The 17,665-nt window shown below is 45.3% G+C and overlaps 1 protein-coding gene across 3 annotated transcripts in view; it reads right to left on the bottom strand.

The window, feature by feature from the left end:
• Nucleotides 1–17,665, bottom strand: part of AKT3 (AKT serine/threonine kinase 3) — a 168,931-nt gene that overhangs the window by 57,547 nt on the left and 93,719 nt on the right. For all 3 annotated transcript variants that reach the window (XR_004538784.1, XM_033937700.1, XM_033937701.1), the window contains one exon: nt 6,547–6,613. Coding sequence is in view for 2 of the 3 variants with exons in the window: in XM_033937700.1 (XP_033793591.1) it covers nt 6,547–6,613 (67 nt within the window). In the remaining variant the exon portion in view is untranslated. The remainder of the gene's footprint in view (nt 1–6,546; nt 6,614–17,665) is intronic.

The following is a 17,665-nucleotide window of genomic DNA, read 5'->3' as shown; positions in this document are numbered from 1 at the left end:
ATAGCCCTGCAGGGTTTAAGGAAAAATAAAAGACAAAAACCATCAAAATGCTCACTTCCAGCAAGTTGCCAATTTTATTGTTCAGAAGGTGCCAAAGCAACCTTCATGTACTCCAGTGCTGCAAAACAAATGTCAGGTAAAATCCTGGGTAGCTTTCTGGATTTCCCCAGCAGACAGAAAACCTGTGCTTTTTTTAACAAACAGGTTTTTTTTCCAAAGTTCTTTCCACCCAGCCTGCCTAATACAGACTCCAGGTAAGTCTTTATACATTTTAGCAGTCCAAGAACTTCCAAAACCAACTTAAACACAGAAGCCTCCAGCTAAAGAAAAAACCAGTACTGGGGCCGGGAGAATTGCCTTAGGTTTGCTTTACCATGTAGCGCAATAAACAGCTCCAAAATGCCCATCCAGATAGTGGCAAACCTCTCCCTCATTAAGGCAAGACCCAGCTTCTTAACCAGTCCTTACTGCGTAGAACAGCAACCCTTGCAGCCAGCACACAGCAGTGCACAAATCATAAGAAAAAAAAACCAGTTCTTTTCTTCAGGATACTAACTAGTGCCCCACCCCATACAAAGTCCAAAAACAATTGGGGGTTTTCAAACCCAGGGAACTGGATTTTGTCCTCACCAACACTCCAGTACAGTGAGAAAAGAAAAATGTCATCAAAGGAAAACCCAATGCAGCAAAAACACAATTATTTCCACAAATGTCCCAAAACTCAACATGCCACACACAGCAGTGTCCTCAGCAGTGCTTGGTAATTACACTCACGTCCATTCTTTTCAGAGATGCTTTAGAGATTTATACTTAGGGCTCCTTTTACAAAGGTGTGTTAGGGCCTTAATGTACAGAATAGCGCGCGCTAAAATGCCGCACGCACTAACTGCCTCCTCTTAAGCAGGCAGTAGTTTTTCGGGAAGCGTGCGCTATAGCGCGTGCTAATCCAGTGCGTGCAATAAAAACGCTAGCGCACCTTTGTAAAAGGAACCCTTAATTTTTTAATCCAAATTCTCAGACATCAGGCCTTACATTAATGATTCCCTTTGTAACTTTTGTTTTTTACCTCCCCTTTCTTTTATTTTATGCAATGTGTCCTCCCCATTTGCCCATGTGTATCATGTTATGTCTGTATGGTAATTTTGAATTTGTTCCTTTTATTTTAGTTTTTTTAACTTTTCAAAACTTTGCATTAATTGGAAACCACTTTGACTATAAAAGCAGTATATCAAGACTTAAATAATCTTGAAACATTCTTTCTGGCTCTTGGCACAGACCTGCAGGAATCAGAACTCCCTCCACTTCCATACGTTCCTCTGGAGAAGTTACTACCCATTCCATAGAGGAGCTAGTCTCCTCTACCTTCTTAGGGACTGGGCCATTACCCTTCTTGGAGCTGGAAACCTCTTCAGGGGAGAGAGGCTTGTTCCTTTTCTTTAACCTCTCTAACAGTCTAGAGAAATCTACTGGCTTTTCATGTGGTGAGCCACACTCTAACCCAGGGATCTCAAAGTCACTCCTTGAGGGCCGTAATCCAGTTGGGTTTTCAGGATTTCCCCAGTGAATTTGCATTGAAAGCAGTGCATGCACATAGATCTCATGCATATTCATTGGGGAAATCCTGAAAACCCGACTGGATTGCGGCCCTTGAGGAGGGACTTTGAGACCCCTGCAACCTGCCTGAGCTTGTTCTGGATTGTGGCACTCTTGGGCTTCCCCGGTGGACACAAGGAAAATTACAGGGACCACAGTCGGGCACGGAGCCTGCTTGGTCACAAACTATTCTATAAAATCACATTTTTCCTAGAGGTTTAATATGATTATATATCATTCATTTCATTAATAAGAGAAACATAAAAGCCAAAAGAGGTACTTTATTTAAAAGTATACTTACCTGTGATTCCTCCTTTTCTAACACATGGGAAGGGCATAATCGAAAGGGACGTCCATCTCGCAAGTTGTCCAAAGTTAAAAAGAGCCTAAGACACATTTTTGAAAGAGACATCCAACTTTTTTTACTTTCGAAAATTGTTTAATTATACGTCCTGCTGATCTGATTGTCCAAGCCGTTAAATCGTCCATCTTTATATCACATTTCCGTCCAACTTTCCATCCAAGTCAAAAACGCCTTGAACAAGCCCTGTTGGACGTGGGAGGGGTCTGCAAAGTGATGGATTGAACACCCAGCCATGTCACCTAAATAGTGGGGTACCTTACAGGGCACTGCTGTCAAATTAACAAAAAGGATGCCATGGCTTCTCCTCACTACAGCTCCCTTATAGGTCATGGTAAGCCCCCCCCCCCAAACACTTCCAGAATTCCACAGACCCACTTATCTACCACCCCAATAGCCCTTATGGCTGCAGAAGCCACTTACATGCCAGTACAAAAGGGTTTTGGGGTGTATAGGGCAGTGCAAATGTTTAAGTATCAATGCAGTGATTACAGGGGCTTATGGGCATGGGTCCTCCTCTCTATGGGTCCCTAACCCACCCCAAGATGACTTAAGCTGCCTCTGGGCTGGATGACTAGGCTTTCCTATACCAGGCGGCCAGGTGATGATGGTCTGGAGACTGATATTTAATGTTGTGAATAAAATTTTTATGGGGTGGAGGGGGTTGGGTTGGTGATCACTGGGGTAGTGTGTGGGGGTCTGTGTTATGTGTTTGCAGTGCTTATCTGGTGACTTTAGATGGGTTTTTGTGACTTAGACCATGTTTTACATGGTCTAAGTCACAACGTCCAAGTTCAATCGATCGTGGGCTGTATAACTTTCGGGGGTGAGTGTGGTACAATGGTTAGAGCTCCAGCCTCAGCACCCTGAGGTTGTGAGTTCAAAGCCATGCTGCTCCTTGTGACCCTGGGCAAGTTACTTAATCCCCCCATTGCCCCAGGTACATTAGAGAGATTGTGAGCCCACCGGGACAGACAGGGAAAACTGCTTGAGTACCTGAATAAATTCATGTAAATTGTTCTGAGCTCTCCTGGGAGAATGGTATAGAAAAAATGAGCAACAAAAAAAAAAAGTCTAAGCCAGCCCACGTCACGCCAAACTCCCGCCCTCGATACGCCTCCCGAAACGTCCTGTTTAGCTTTGGACGTTGAGCGGCACTATGAAGGCCTAGGTCATTTAGAAATACGTCCAAAACCCATTTTTATTTTCAGCGCTTGGATTTTTTGAGAAATGTTTGTCCAAATGCCGACTTAAGCCAGTTTTTGGACGTTTTTCTCTTTTGATTATGAGCCCCATGGTGTTTTTTAAGAATTACTAAACACTGCTAACAGCAGCTAGAAATCTGCATATTCCACGATTTCTACAATCTATCCCTGATGAAGCAATGAATGTGTGAAACGGTTCAGCCACCGTCGGACTTTAATAAGGAATATATAGCAGACTCCTAAAGGATCTCTGTGGACCTTTGGCCCTGAACTATTACAAGCTAAGTGCTGTTTTCGGTCTTTCATGAATATGTGGATACAGTTTTAATTTTTGGTGAAAAAAATTCACTTGATTTTTGCAATTAATAAATTAAATGAATAAGAACATAAGATTTGCCGCTGCTGGGTCAGACCAATGGTCCATCGTGCTCAGCCGTCCGCTTATGCAGCAGACCTTAGGTCAAAGACCAGTGCCCTATTTGAATCTAGCCTTACCTGCGTATGTTCAGGTCCAGCAGGAACTTATCTAACCTTTTCTTGAATCCCTGTAGGGTGCTTTCCCCTAAAACAGCCTCTGGAAGAGTGTTCCAGATTTCTACCACTCTCTGGGTAAAGAAGAACTTCCTTAAGCTTGTACGGAGTCTTTCCCCTTTTAACTTTAGTGAGTGCCCTCTTGTTCTCTCCACCTTGGAGAGGGTAAACAATCTCTCTTTCTCTACTAAGTCAATTCCCTTCAATATCTTGAATGTTTCGATCACGTTCCCTCTCAGTCTCCTCTTCTCAAGGGAGAAGAGGCTCAGTTTCTCTAGCCTCTCATTGTACGGCAACTCCTCCAGTCCCTTAACCATTTTTGTCACTCTTCTTTGAACTATTTCAAGTAGTACTATGTCCTTTTTCATGTACGGCAAGCAGTGTTGGACGCAGTACTCCAGGTGGGGGCGCACCATGGCCCAGTACAGAGGCATGATAACCTTCTCCGATCTGTTTGTGATCCCCTTCTTAATCATTCCTAACATTCTGTTCGCACTTTTTGCCACCACTGCGCATTGCGCGGTCAGTTTCATTGTCTTGTCTACAAGCACTCCCAAGTTTCTCTCCTGGGGGCTCTCTCCAAGTATAGCACCAGACATCCTGTATTCGTGCATATGATTTTTGTTACCGACATGCATCACCTTGCACTTATCCATGTTGAACCTCATTTGCCATTTTGCGGCCCATTCCTCGAGTGTGTTTATGTCTCATTGTAGGTCTTCACAATCCTTCTGTGTCCTCACAACTCTGAATAGCTTTGTATCATCTGCAAATTTAATCATCTCGCTCGTCGTACCAATTTCTAGGTCGTTTAAAAATATGTTGAAGAGCAGAGGCCCAAGCACCGAACCCTGTGGAACTCCACTCGTGATGCTTTTCCAGTCTGAGTATTGTCTATTTATCCCCACTCTCAGTTTCCTATCCGCCAACCAGTTTTTAATCCACGTGAGAGGCAAGGTTTTTTGGACCGTGATAAAAAATCATACCCCAGTCAGACTCTCATTGGAGGGTGAGGTTTGGGTGTTTGAGGTCCTTTTCCTTGTTTTTTGGTAAATGTAAAACACCATAAGTATATGATATTCCTAAGATAAGCAGCATAAAGTCTATTTTGTTCTTTTGGATTTTGCCAGGTACTTATGTCCTGGGTTGGCAGTAGAGAGTTGCGTGGGGACAGAAAACCCACCCGTCCCCACCTGTCCCCATGAGGAATCCCCTCCGTCCCCGCCCGTCCCTATAAATTTCAGAAATAGTTATTTCATTTAATTAAGCCACCGAATTAAAGGCTCTGGTAGAAACCCATTTACAAATAAGCAAAGAGACTTTATTAATTTGGAAATATTAATTGGGAAGAATACATACTTTGTAAACGGGTTTCTACCAGAGCCTCTAATGTTTATAAATTTTTATCAACACAACTAATATACTACTTTATCCTGAAGCAAAAAAAGAAATAGAATTTTTTTCCTACCTTTGTTGCCTGGTTTCTGCTTTCCTCATGTTCTCATTCAATTCCTTCCATCCACTATCTCTCTTCTCTCTGCGTCTTCCATTTGCTCTGTTACTGTGCCTCTCCCTTTCTCCCCCCTTCCAAATTGGTCTGGCACCCATCTTCTTCTCTCTGCTCCCCCCCAATAGTCTGGCATCTCTGTCTTCTTCCCTGCCAGCATCTTCTCCCCACTCTCTCTTCCCCATTTCCCTTAAGCATCTTCTCCCCACTCTCTCTTCCCCATTTCCTTTCAGCGTCCTTATTCCCCCATCTTCCCCATGTCCTGTCAGCATCCTTCTCCTCCCTCTGTCTTCACCATGTGCTTTCAGTATCCTTCTCCCCCTCTGTCTTCCCCATGTCCTTTCAGTGTCCTTCTCCCCCTCTGTCTTCCCCATGTCCTTTCAGTGTCCTTTTCCACCCCTTTGTCTTCCCCCTGTCCTTTCAGCATCCTTCTCCCCCCTCTGCCTTCCCCAGTGCTTTCAGTGTCCTTCTCCCCCCTCAGTTTTACCCATTTCCCTTAAGCGTCTTTTCCTCTCCACTCCACCTTTCCTCCCTTTCTCCCTCCCTGCCCCTTACCTTCATGGCGCTTCCTCGCCTGACCGACAACAGAACAGGCCCGGTCCGACAAACCTCCCTGCCCCGAATCCAGCTGCTGTAAGAAGGTAATTTAGATTCGCTGCTACAGGGCAGGGAGGTTTGTTGTCGGTCGGTCGGGGGAAAGCGCCACGAAGGTAAGGGGATCTGGCCAGCTCTGCACCCCCCCCTAAGGCTTCCCCGGGGCGGACCGCCCCCCCCCCCTTGGTACGCCACGGCCTTGAATTTTTCCTACCTGCCCTACCGCAGCACACAGCCAACCGGAAGTCTTCCCAATGTCAGCGCTGACGTCGGAGGGAGGGAGGGCTTTGCTTAAGCCCTCCCTCCGACGTCAGCACTGACATCGTGGAAGACTTCCAGTCGGCTGTGTGCTGCGGCAGGGCAGGTAGGGAAAAGAAGATGAGCCTTGCAGCTTGAGTGCATCTAACCCCGCAGGAACCCCGCGACCCTAGACGGCGTCCCCATGGGATCCCCACGACCCTAGGGGGCATCCCCATGGGATCCCCGCAACCCTAGGGGGCATCCCCATGGGATCCCCGTGACCCTAGGGGAACCCGCGGGATTCCCGTCGTCCCCATTCCCGTGCAGCTCTCTAGTTGGCAGTTGTTGGAAACAGGATACTGGGCTTGATTGACCTTTGTTCTGCCCTGGTAAGCCAACTCTTCTATTCTTATATAATCACAACTTATTTTTTGGCTAACCATAAAACAAATAATTGAATATCTGAACAGAACTACAGCAAATCCACAAGTGTAAAATACTGTAGAGGTACTTACTGTTAGAAAAGGATGTCTAGTAATTTTCAATACCCTATTTTCTGTTAAGTGTGTGTGCCACTTCATCCTAAAAAATAAAAAAATGTACAATAAGCATCTTGTTTTATTGTACTTCTATTTTCACTTTATATTCTTTATACCCTTTGCAAAGCAAAGTTTATATACCAGCAACAGGGGTGCATCATAAAGAATAGCAAAAATCAGGCATGACATCATCTGAAGACATAAGGATGCAGTAGCTATCTCAGAGCTCAGAATGAACTAGTAAAACTTTCTGAGCATGAAGACACCCTTACACTGGAACCTCAATTTGTATGTGGGTCCCAGCCAGTTTTAAAGCAGGAGGGTATTATTGTGGGTCTAAATTATCCTTTCATCTAAGGCAGTGGTAGGCAAACTCATTAGTCAAAAGAGCCAAATTCAGCAGTACGATTAAGATTTTTTTTTTGAGAGCCATACCCCATGCCCGCCTGTGCTACGACGGCTACATCAACCCGACTGACACCCCGCTCACCCGCACATAGTCGAAATCGATTTGTGGCAGAGCCTAGAGAATGACACGGGGAAAAAATTTGTCTCTATCCCGTCCCCGTGAGCTCGGTCCCCATCCCCGCAAACCACCTGATCCCATCCACACAAGCCTCGAATAGTTTTATAGTGAACTTATTATATTAAAGTATAAAAAGAAACAATATTCTGTACAATTGTCAATTTATAAATCAGCATCTTCTCCCCACTTTCTCTTCCCCATTTCCCTTCAGCGTCCTCAGCCCATTCCCTCTCTACTTCCCTTCAGCACACGCACATAAAAACAAGCAAGCAATTTTATATCATTTTCATTCTATTCATTCATAGAAATTAAAATCTAAATAATGCCAGTCACATAACAAAACATGATTTTACAAAAATAATTCCCTGCACAATCAAGTCTGCAAGGATTACTAGATGTCTTTCAGCAGCTCCCCTCCCTCCCTCCCCCTTACCTTCGTGGCCAATTCAAAATGATCTACCAATAATAAAATTAAAGAAAACACAAAGCACACTGTATGCAGAGAAAATATTAATTATCATTTATATTCTGCGGGTTTTCACAGAGGTCAAGGCAGATGACTTTATGCAAACAACTATACAAAAATAGACAAATATATCCCCTCCCTTTTTATTAAACCGCGATAATGGTTTTTAGTGCAGGGAGCTGCACTGAATGCCCTGCGCTGCTCTCAATGCTCATAAGCTCCCTGCGCTAAAAACTGCTATTGCGGTTTAGTAAAAGGGGTCATAGTGCAAAATATAGTCAGCAGATATAAATTCTCAAAACGGACACATTTTGATCACTAAATTGAAAATAAAATAATTTTTCCTACCTTTGTTTGGTAATTTCATCAGTCTCTGGTTGCACTTTATTCTTATGACTGTGCATCCAATATTTCTTCCCTTCTTTCAGCCTCCTGTATGCTTCCTCTCCTCCAGACCTCATTTCCTCCCCCAGCTTTTTCTTTCACCCTGCCCCTTCTTTCTTTCTTCATGCCCACTTTCTTTCTGTATGCCTGTCTTTCTCTCTCTCTCTGCCCCATTTCTTTCTTTCTTTCTTTGTTTCTCCATGCCCCCTTTCTTTCTTTCTCTCTCCATGCCCCCTGTCTGTCTCCCGTCTCCCTTCTTTCTTTCTGTCTCCCTGCCCCTCCCCTTTCTTTCTATCTCCCTGCCCTCCCCCAAGCCACCACCATTGGGGAATATGCTGCCACCGCCGCCAGGGAATATGCTGCCACTACCGCCATCAGGGAATCAGGCCACCGCCGCCGAGTTCTGAGCTTTCCCTGCTTCCCTTCCCCATAGGGCCGACCAACTCTCGCCACCCGATGACAATTCTAATGTCGGAGAGGAAGTTCCGGGCCAGCCAGGCAGTGATTGGCTGGCCAATAATGTCCTCTCCGATGTCAGAATTGACGTTGGGTGGCAAGAGTTGGTCGGCCCCGCGAGGAAGGGAAGCAGGGAGAGCTCAGAACTCGGCGCTGGTCTGTTCCCCGATGGCAGCGGTGGCAGCCTATTCTCCGATGGCAGCGGTGGCAGCCTATTTCCCTGATGGCAGTGGTGGCAAACTGTTCCCTGATGGCGGCGGTGGCAGCTTGTTCCTCAATGGTGGTGGCTTGGGGGAGGACAGTGAGAAGGGAAGGGAAGCAGGTTGGGCACCCCTGCTCTAGATGAGCCGCGAGCCACACTCAAGTGGCTACAGAGCTGCATGCGGCTCGCGAGTCGCAGTTTGCCGACCACTAATCTAATGAGATCCCCTATTACAGGTAAGCAATTTGGGGTCCAATATTCAAAACAATTCAAGCAGAAGAGGTTTCTGGCCATTTAAATCACCCGTCTGGGGATAATTGGGCATTTTCAGCGGCACTTAACTAGTGCTGCTGAAAATGTCTGGTTAGCAATCAAGCTGAAACTGGCTATTCTGGAAGCGGAGTCAGCACTTAGCCAATCAAGTGTCACTATTCAGCACTTAACCAGTTAAGATAACTGCATAACCTTCAAAGAAGAAATCTACGCAGTTCTAATTTTATGTGTTTTTTCATAGTTGATTAAGTGAAGAATGTTGTATTTGACCGGCTATGTTTAAGCTGGTTTCCTATATCTGGAAATTCAATGCCAAGGCCTGGACATGGCCCAGCATTAAGGCCCCCTTTTATCAAGCTGCATTAGGGATTTTTTATTGCAGGCCACTGCAGTAAAAGCTATGACGCTCCTAGGAATTTTATGAGCGTTGGAGCTTTTACCGCAACAGCACAGGATAAAAATCCCTAACACAGCTTGATAAAAGGGGGCCTAAATTTTCAGGTTTAATGCTGGTGGCAGTCAGCAAAACACTGATCATCGTCAGCTGAATATCAAGTCCTTTGTTTTTAATCCCTCAACAAACAAGATGAATACGTGATATTCTTCAGCTGAAAACTGCTCCAGCATAAAAGATTCTATGAAGGGAGCCAACAGTATGGCCTTTATTATCCCTGGAGTATAATGACTTGGACCATTAAACCAATCTCGTAGGGATCTCAGCCCACATATAATCTGTTGAAGGCTCTCAATAAAGGATATTCTCTATATTTCATATAAAGTGGCAAGGATTATAATATGTACAACCACCTGAATACTATAAGCATATTATACAAGAAAAATTTTCCTGAGAGAGAGAGGGAGGACTTCCCAAAGATGTAACTGTTCCAAAGAACTCCTTAGAAGAGGGTTATTGTAAGCATACAACATTCTAGTATCTGGACATACATTAACTCCTAAATTGTGAGCTGTTCCCTTTGCCTCTTAAGAACATAAGAACTGCCGTTGCTGGGTCAGACCAGTGGTCCCTCATGCCCAGCAGTCCACTCCTGCGGCAGCCCCTAGGTCAAAGACCAGTGCCCCGAGACCAGCCCTACCTGCGTACATTCTGGTTTAGCAGGAACTTGTATAACTTTGTCTTGAATCCCTGGAGGGTGTTTTTCCCTATAACAGCCTCCAGAAGAGCGTTCCAGTTTTCCACCACTCTCTAGGTGAAGAACTTCCTTACGTTTGTACGGAATCTATCTCCTTTTAACTTTAAGAGAGTGCCCTCTCATTCTCCCTACCTTGGAGAGGGTGAACAACCTGTCTTTATCTACTAAATCTATTCCCTTCAGTATCTTGAATGTTTCTATCATGTCCCCTCTTAGTCTCCTCTTTTCAAAGGAGAAGAGGCCTAGTTTTTCTAATCTCTCGCTGTACGGCAATTCCTCCAGCCCCTTAAACATTTTAGTCGCTCTTCGCTGGACCCTATAGAGTAGTACCGTGTCCTTCTTCATGTATGGTGACCACTGCTGGATGCAGTATTACAGGTGAGGGCATACCATGGCCCGGTACAGCGGCATGATAATCTTCTGCGATCTATTCGTGATCCCCTTTTTAATCATTCCTAGCATTCTGTTTGCTTCCGCCACGCATTTGCGGACGGCTTCATTGACTTGTCGACTAGTACTCCCAAGTCTCTTTCCTAGGGGGTATCTCCAAGTACCGCCCCAGACATCCTGTATTCGTGTATAAGATTTTTGTTACCGAAATGTTTCACCTTACACTTATCCACATTGAACCTCATTTGCCATGTCGTGGTGCATTTCTTGAGCATGTTTATGTCACGTTTCAGGTCTTCGCCATCCTCCTGCATCTTCACTACTCTGAATAACTTTGTATCGTCTGCAAATTTAATCACCTCACTCATCGTACCAATTTCCAGATCGTTTATAATATGCTGAAGAGCACGGGTCCAAGCACCGAACCCTGTGGAACTCCACTGGTGACGCTTTTCCAATCTGAGTATTGTCCATTTACCCCCACTCTGTTTCCTATCCGCCAGCCAGTTTTTAATCCATGTGAGTATTTCACCCTCGATTCCATGGCTCGCAATTTTCCGAAGTAGTCGTTCATGTGGTACCTTGTTGAATGCCTTCTGAAAATCCAGATATACAATGTCGACCGGGTCACCCTTGTCTATCCACCTATTTACTCCCCTGAAGAAGTGCAGCAAGTTCGTCAAGCAAGATCTTCCTTTGCTGAAGCCATGCTGGCTGGTCCTCATCAGATCATGTCCATCAAGGTGCTCAATGATGCGGTCCTTTATCAGCGCCTCTACCATCTTTCCCGGTACCGAGGTCAGACTCACCGGTCTGTAGTATTCCAGATCATCCCTCGAACCTTTTTTGAAGATCGGCGTAACTTTTGCCATCTTCCAGTCTTCCGGGATCCTTCCCAATTTGATCGACAGATTGGCTATTAGTTGAAGCAGTTCAGCTATATCCCCTTTCAGTTCTTTGATTACCCTTGGATGGATGCCATCCGGTCCTGGGGATTTATCATTTTTAAGCCTAACAATCGCATGCATACCTCTTCTAGACTGACCGTCAAACTTGTCAGTTTCCCGTCTTCGTTTCCCACGTATAGCCTGTCAGCTTCCGGTATGTTGCATACATCCTCTTAGGTAAACACAGACGCAAAAAATGTGTTCAGTTTGTCGGCAATGGTTTTGTCCATCTTTAGCACTCCCTTTATTCCATAGTCATCCAATGGCCCCACCGCTTCCTTCGTGGGTTGTTTCCCCTTAACATATTGAAAGAACGGCTTGAAGTTTTTGGCCTCCTTGGCTATTTTTTCCTCGTAGTTTATTTTGGCCCCTCTTACCGCCTTTATGGCACCTACTTTGATGCTGTTTGTGCTTTTTACAGGTTTCATCTGTTTTTGACCTTTTCCATTCCTTAAACAAAGTTTTCTTGTCTCTGATCACTTCCTTCATCGCTACAGTGAGCCATGCCGGCTCCTTGTTCTTTTTCCTTTTGAATCCCTTGTTAATATGCGGTGTCTTTAAAAAGGGTTCATGCTTGCTCTAGTGTCTTTACAGTGCCTAACCTCTTCTTAATCTTCTTCCCCACCACAAGTCTCATCCCTTCGTAATTCCCTTTTCGGAAGTTCAGCGCTGTGGCTGTCATTCTGGATTTATGTTTCGCCCCTGTGTCCAGGTCGAAGCGGATCATATTGTGATCACTGGTTCCCAGCGTCCCTTCTACTTCTACACCTTGCACCGGTCCTCGTAGTCCATTTAGAATTAAGTCCAGAATTGCATTTCCTCTCGTATTTTCCTTGACAAGTTGTTCCAGGAAGCAGTCGCCTACAGCATCCAGGTGTCAGCCTAGAGGCCTCTGGGAGATTATATCAATCTGACCCTGGCATGGGAAGGCAGATAGACCCTTAGTGCAGGGAAACTGTTTTAAGTAGCCCTGATTGATATATTCTAAGTTTCAAGTAGCCCTGCTTGAATCATGGCTAGCTAAAAGGTGTTAATGTCTGATTAAGAGGGTGCTTAGGACAATGGTGCACAGATCAAGCCAGAGACTTAATCCCATCAGGTTTCTCACCCTCCTTTGTTAATTAAATTAACCATTGTCTCAAACAGTTTACAAATTCTAAACAGAAAGATACTGGGAGATACAATATTTTCTCTATTCAGAATAAGATTCCAAGGTATAAAAGCCTACTCTCTGCAACACACCCCTCTCTCTTTCTATCTAACTACCTCTTGGCTCTTTGCTCGGCACTCTGGTTCGGTCTTCACTCTCCCTCTCTCTATCTATCCTTCCCTTTATTTATCTAACACGAAGCTTCCTAGAACTACAAGCTTCTATGTCCCTCTCTGCCTCTGACCTCTGTAAGGCAGTGAGACTGCTTGCTCTCTGCTTAAGTGTAATGCTCTCTGCTTAATTGTAATGCTTATAAATATTACTTTTCTGTAAGACTATTTCTATAATATATTCTTTATGCAATCACCTCTGGTTGTGTCTATTATTCTACTTCCTGGTGAGTCATCTGTGAGGGAACTGAACCTGGGACCTGGCGTTTGTCAGTACGCCTTTCACTTAACCCCTACCACCTAATATTGTGGGGGCCACTTTCAAACTGACATTTTGGGGGCTCTGTCTCGGTCCTTCCTGATGATTTCATTTGGGTAAGTAGAATTTAAGTTTTTTTTATGCACTGTGCAATAGGATTATGTATAGACAGAGTGATATAGAAATCAAAAGTCCTTGGAAAACCCTTAGATTGATTGTACGTTAGACTGGATGACACACTGTTGAAAAGTTCCAGTAATATTGTGGGGTTTTATACTTGGTGAGATTTTATTTCAATTTTTGATTGATAGACAGAGTGAGATAGAAATCAAAAGTCCTTTTGGAACCCTTAAATTGTTTAGACTGGATGACACAATTGTGAAAAGTTTCAGTAATATTTTGGGTTTTATATTTGGTGAGATTTTACTATCAAAAGTCTTTGTAGTTTACCTGTGCCAGTTTGCATTGTATGATTTGCTATTATATGCTTGCTAGGGTGTTGCATGTAAGAATATTTGAGCTGCTCTGAAGAAAAGCAGGGTTCAAAGTGAAAACAGTCACTCAATTAAGACACGCCACATCTGTACTAACTTTAAAAATTTTTTTTTTTTACCTTGTGCTTTTAATTCTATTTCTTGTCAGTCTCTGCCCTGGTGAAAGGCCCAGTGCACACTGGACTGGAACTGGCAGCTGACACCTCTGCTCTTCTATATTTTATCCTGCTAAACTTCTGCCTGTAAATTTCAGGTAGTAACCAGTGTGGGCAAGTGTGGGCATAAGTGTATTATTTATGCCAATGACTCTTGCCTAACACGCTTTACCTCGCTTTTCTACCTATTAACTAAAGTCTCCCTCCTTCATCAGTGGGAGCATTTCAATCTCAAAGGCTACACACAGACAGGGACATTTAGAAGCCCATTCTCTCTCATGAAATATATGAGCAAGGCCCACGAACCAAGGCAGACTTCTGCAGCCTCAAATATGAACCCTTTTGATTTTCAAGAACTCACAGATATTGTACACAAATATTTTGACAAGAAAGGGGGTCCATATGAGGGTAATTTTCCTGAAAACACATGGCACGATATTCAGAAACAAATGGTTTCTCATTCTCAGGAGTTTAGAAAGAAAACAGATAAACGCAAATGCCTTTTCATTCAGGGCTTATGTAGAGGACTTATTAGCCTAAGACAAGATAATACTGACTTGAACACTCAGTGCCATCAGCTGTCCAAAGACTTAGATGAGGCACAAATTAATATATCCATGCTAAGAACCCAAATTGTTCAGGCCACAAATACCTTTTTAACTGTAAATGAACAATTAGAAGAGGCCAAGGCAGAATTAAAGTATTTAAAGTCAAAATGTGCCTCACCGGGACAGGTTAATGCTGTCTCCTCACAGATTCTGCCGTCTGCACCAGTGCAACATTCACCCTATCATTCACCCTATAATCCATGTAGTCAGTTTATTGAAAAACAAAACACTGTTTTTGTAGCAGGCCAGCGAAAAGGTAAACTAGCTACAGATGTAGAACAGGAAGAAGAACCGACAAACGAAAGTGAGGAAAATTCATTACCAGGCCAGAGCAATACCAATAGTACCCCTATAAGTGACACAACTCCAGTAACTGTAGTGCTGCAGGGACATATGAAAGATAGTGACATTGAAAGAATAGTGGAGAAAGTGGGCCCTATGCCTTTTAACATAAATGAATGGTGCAAATGGGCTACTGACATACTGATTCACTGGGGTCTAGGGAAATACAAAAGGAACAATGCAGATTTTGATAAGCTTATGCACCTAGCCCTGGGTCCACATTATTATAAATTTGGATCTCTTGTTCATCCATACCAATTTGTAAAGAACTTGGTTTCCCTAGTGCAGCCGGACGTGCCTAGGCTCCAGTCTATCCACGGATAATTGAAGTCACCCATGATAACTACGTTGCTTCCCTTGCAGTTGCATTTAATCTCGTCCGTCATTTCATCATCAATTTCTTTGGACTGCCCTGGGGGTCGATAGTAGATAATGATCTTCGTTTCTGTTCCATTTGTTCCCAGAATTTTGACCCAAAGAGACTCTAACTTATTCTTCGTGTTCTCTCCGGTAGATTCAATTCCCTCTTTGACATATAGGGCAATGCCCCCACCTTTTTGACCCACTCTATCTCTGCGGTATAGCTTGTATCCCGGTAGCACAGTGTCCCAGACGTTTTCCTCGTTCCACCATGTTTCTTTGATGCTGATGATGTCAAGATTATCTTTTTGTGCCATTCTTGAGATATATGTATATTCAAAGGCAGCACCTCCAATTTAGAGACATTCAATTTATGGCCCGAAAGAGCTCCAAAATATTTGAACATGTGTAATACTCCTGATAAGAAGTGAAAAAGATTAGTGAGGAGTAACATGATATCATCAGCAAAGGCAAAACATTTTGGGGCTAATTCTGTAAGTAGTGCCTACCATGTGTCAATCACGGACAGGAGTCGCTACAGAATCGAGGCTAGCAGGGACCCTATGCGCCAGAAATGTAGGCTAGGGTTTTACAGGTCTACATTTTTACCACCTAGGGTCCTTGGAGAATCATGGCCAGCAGCACCTAATAAAGCTGAAGTCCAGCACTGCCCTTAAGCATGCCCACTTCTGGGCTTTATCACTAGGTACCGCCAGGCGCCATGGATCTAGGTACAGGCTCTAGAGAGCACCTAATTTTAAAAAATTTTAATTGGTTTTAATGGTGCAACAATTATCACACCACTAAAAACCAATTAAAATACTTAAGTTAAGTGCTGGTAGGTATGATCTAGGTGCCTGCTGGCACCTAACTTTCTGCAATGTTTTTTTAGAATCTGGCCCTTTATGTGCAAGTGCCCAAAAGAAAGCCCAAGTATATCCCCATCCCTCTTAAGTCACAATAACAAAGGCTCTAAGAAAAAAAGGTACAAAATGGGGGAATAGTGGACACCTAATTTTACTAATAAATTATGCCCTATTGGAAACCATAGGATGGACCTACCTAGACACTACCAGGTCTACCCACTGCACTCATACAAATACCTACTTAAGTGAATGAGTGGGTCTTTGTATGAGTGCAGTGGCTAGACCTGGTAGTGTCTAGGTAGGTCCCTCCTATGGTTTCCAATAGGGCATAATTTATTAGTAAAATTAAGAGTTTTGTATGTCCTTCCTGAGATTTTTATTTGAATACCGAACACCCCTGCCTGGGCCTAGGCATAATGGGAATGATGTTGAAGATGACCCATTAACCAATATAGAAACAGTTGGATTAGTATATAGAGTCTTGTGTCAACAAAGAATCTCGAGAAACCATATCTATTCAACAGTGAATAAAGAAAACACTCCACTCCATCAAATATTTTTTCTGAATCAAATTTTTGACGACACTTTTCCAAAACCAAGATCAGTTTGCGAATATTGCCACTGCCATTCTACAGACACAAACCTTGTCTGCTCTTCCCTATCCATAATATGGGCAAGGATCTTTAAGTCCATATTTATGAGTGAAATAGGATAATAGGATTCTGGTAACATGTGATCTTTCACCAAAGAGGGAGCCAAAAGGAGGCCTCAATGACGAGACAATCAAGGCACAACAAAGCAGTGGCGTACCAAGGGGGGGGGCATGGGGGGAGGTCCGCCCCGGGTGCCAAGCCCTGAGGGGGTGCTCCTGGTCCGGTTCACCCCCCCCCCCCCTGCGTCCGGTTCAGCCCCGACGTCTCGCATCTGGATTCCTCCCCGCACCATTTACCTGAAGCAGCCTGCAGCAAGATCGCGATCCCAGCGATCTTTGCACTGCTTCAGCTGTTTCCTTCGCCACGGTCCCGCCCTCCTCTGATGTCAGAGGAGGGGCGGGACCACGGCAGAGGAAACAGAGCCAAAGCAGCACAAAGATCGCTGGGATCGCGATCTCGCTGCAGGCTGCTTCAGGTAAATGGTGCAGGCAAGCTGGGCGGATGAGCGGTCCTTCGAGGTGGTGGGAGGGCGAGTGGTCCTGCGGAGGGGGGGGGGTGCAGGCCTTCAGGGTGGGGTGGGCGGGCGGGCAGGCAGGCCGGCCTTGGGGGGGGAAGGAGACAGGCCTTTAAGGAAGGGACAGGCAGGCAGGCCTTCAAGGGGGGGACAGGCAGGCCTTCGGGGGAGGGTGCAGGCAGGCCTTCGGGGAGGGTGCAGGCCTTCAAGGGGGGGTTCAGGACTTCAAGGGGGGGGTGCAGGCCTTCGAGGGGGGCAGACCTTCGAGGGGGGTGCAGGCCTTCAAGTGGGGGTGCAGGCCTTCAAGGGGGGACAGGCCTTCGAGGGGGATGCAGGCCTTTGAGGAGGGGTGCAGGCCTTCAAGGGGGGGACAGGCCTTCGAGAGGGGGTGCAGGCCTTCGAGGGGGGTGCAGGCCTTCGAGGGGGGGTGCAGGCCTTCAAGAGGGGGGTACAGGCCTTGAAGAGGGGGGTGCAGGCCTTCAAGAGTGGGGTGCAGGCCTTCAAGGGGGGGTGCAGGCCTTCAAGAGGGGGGTGCAGGCCTTCAAAGGGGGTGCAGGCCTTCGAGGGGGAACAGGCCTTTGAGGGGGAGTGCAGGCCTTCAAGGGGGGTGCAGGCCTTCGAGAGGGGCTGCAGGCCTTCAAGAGGGGGGTGCAGGCCTTCAAGGGGGGGGGACAGGCCTTCAAGAGGGGGGTGCAGACCTTCGAGGGGGGGTGCAGGCCTTCATGGGGA

This window comes from Geotrypetes seraphini, chromosome 3 (assembly GCF_902459505.1).
Source record: "Geotrypetes seraphini chromosome 3, aGeoSer1.1, whole genome shotgun sequence".
NCBI lineage: Eukaryota > Metazoa > Chordata > Amphibia > Gymnophiona > Dermophiidae > Geotrypetes > Geotrypetes seraphini.
Note: the sequence above shows the minus strand (reverse complement) of the source record. Positions and strands in the feature narration are given on the sequence as shown.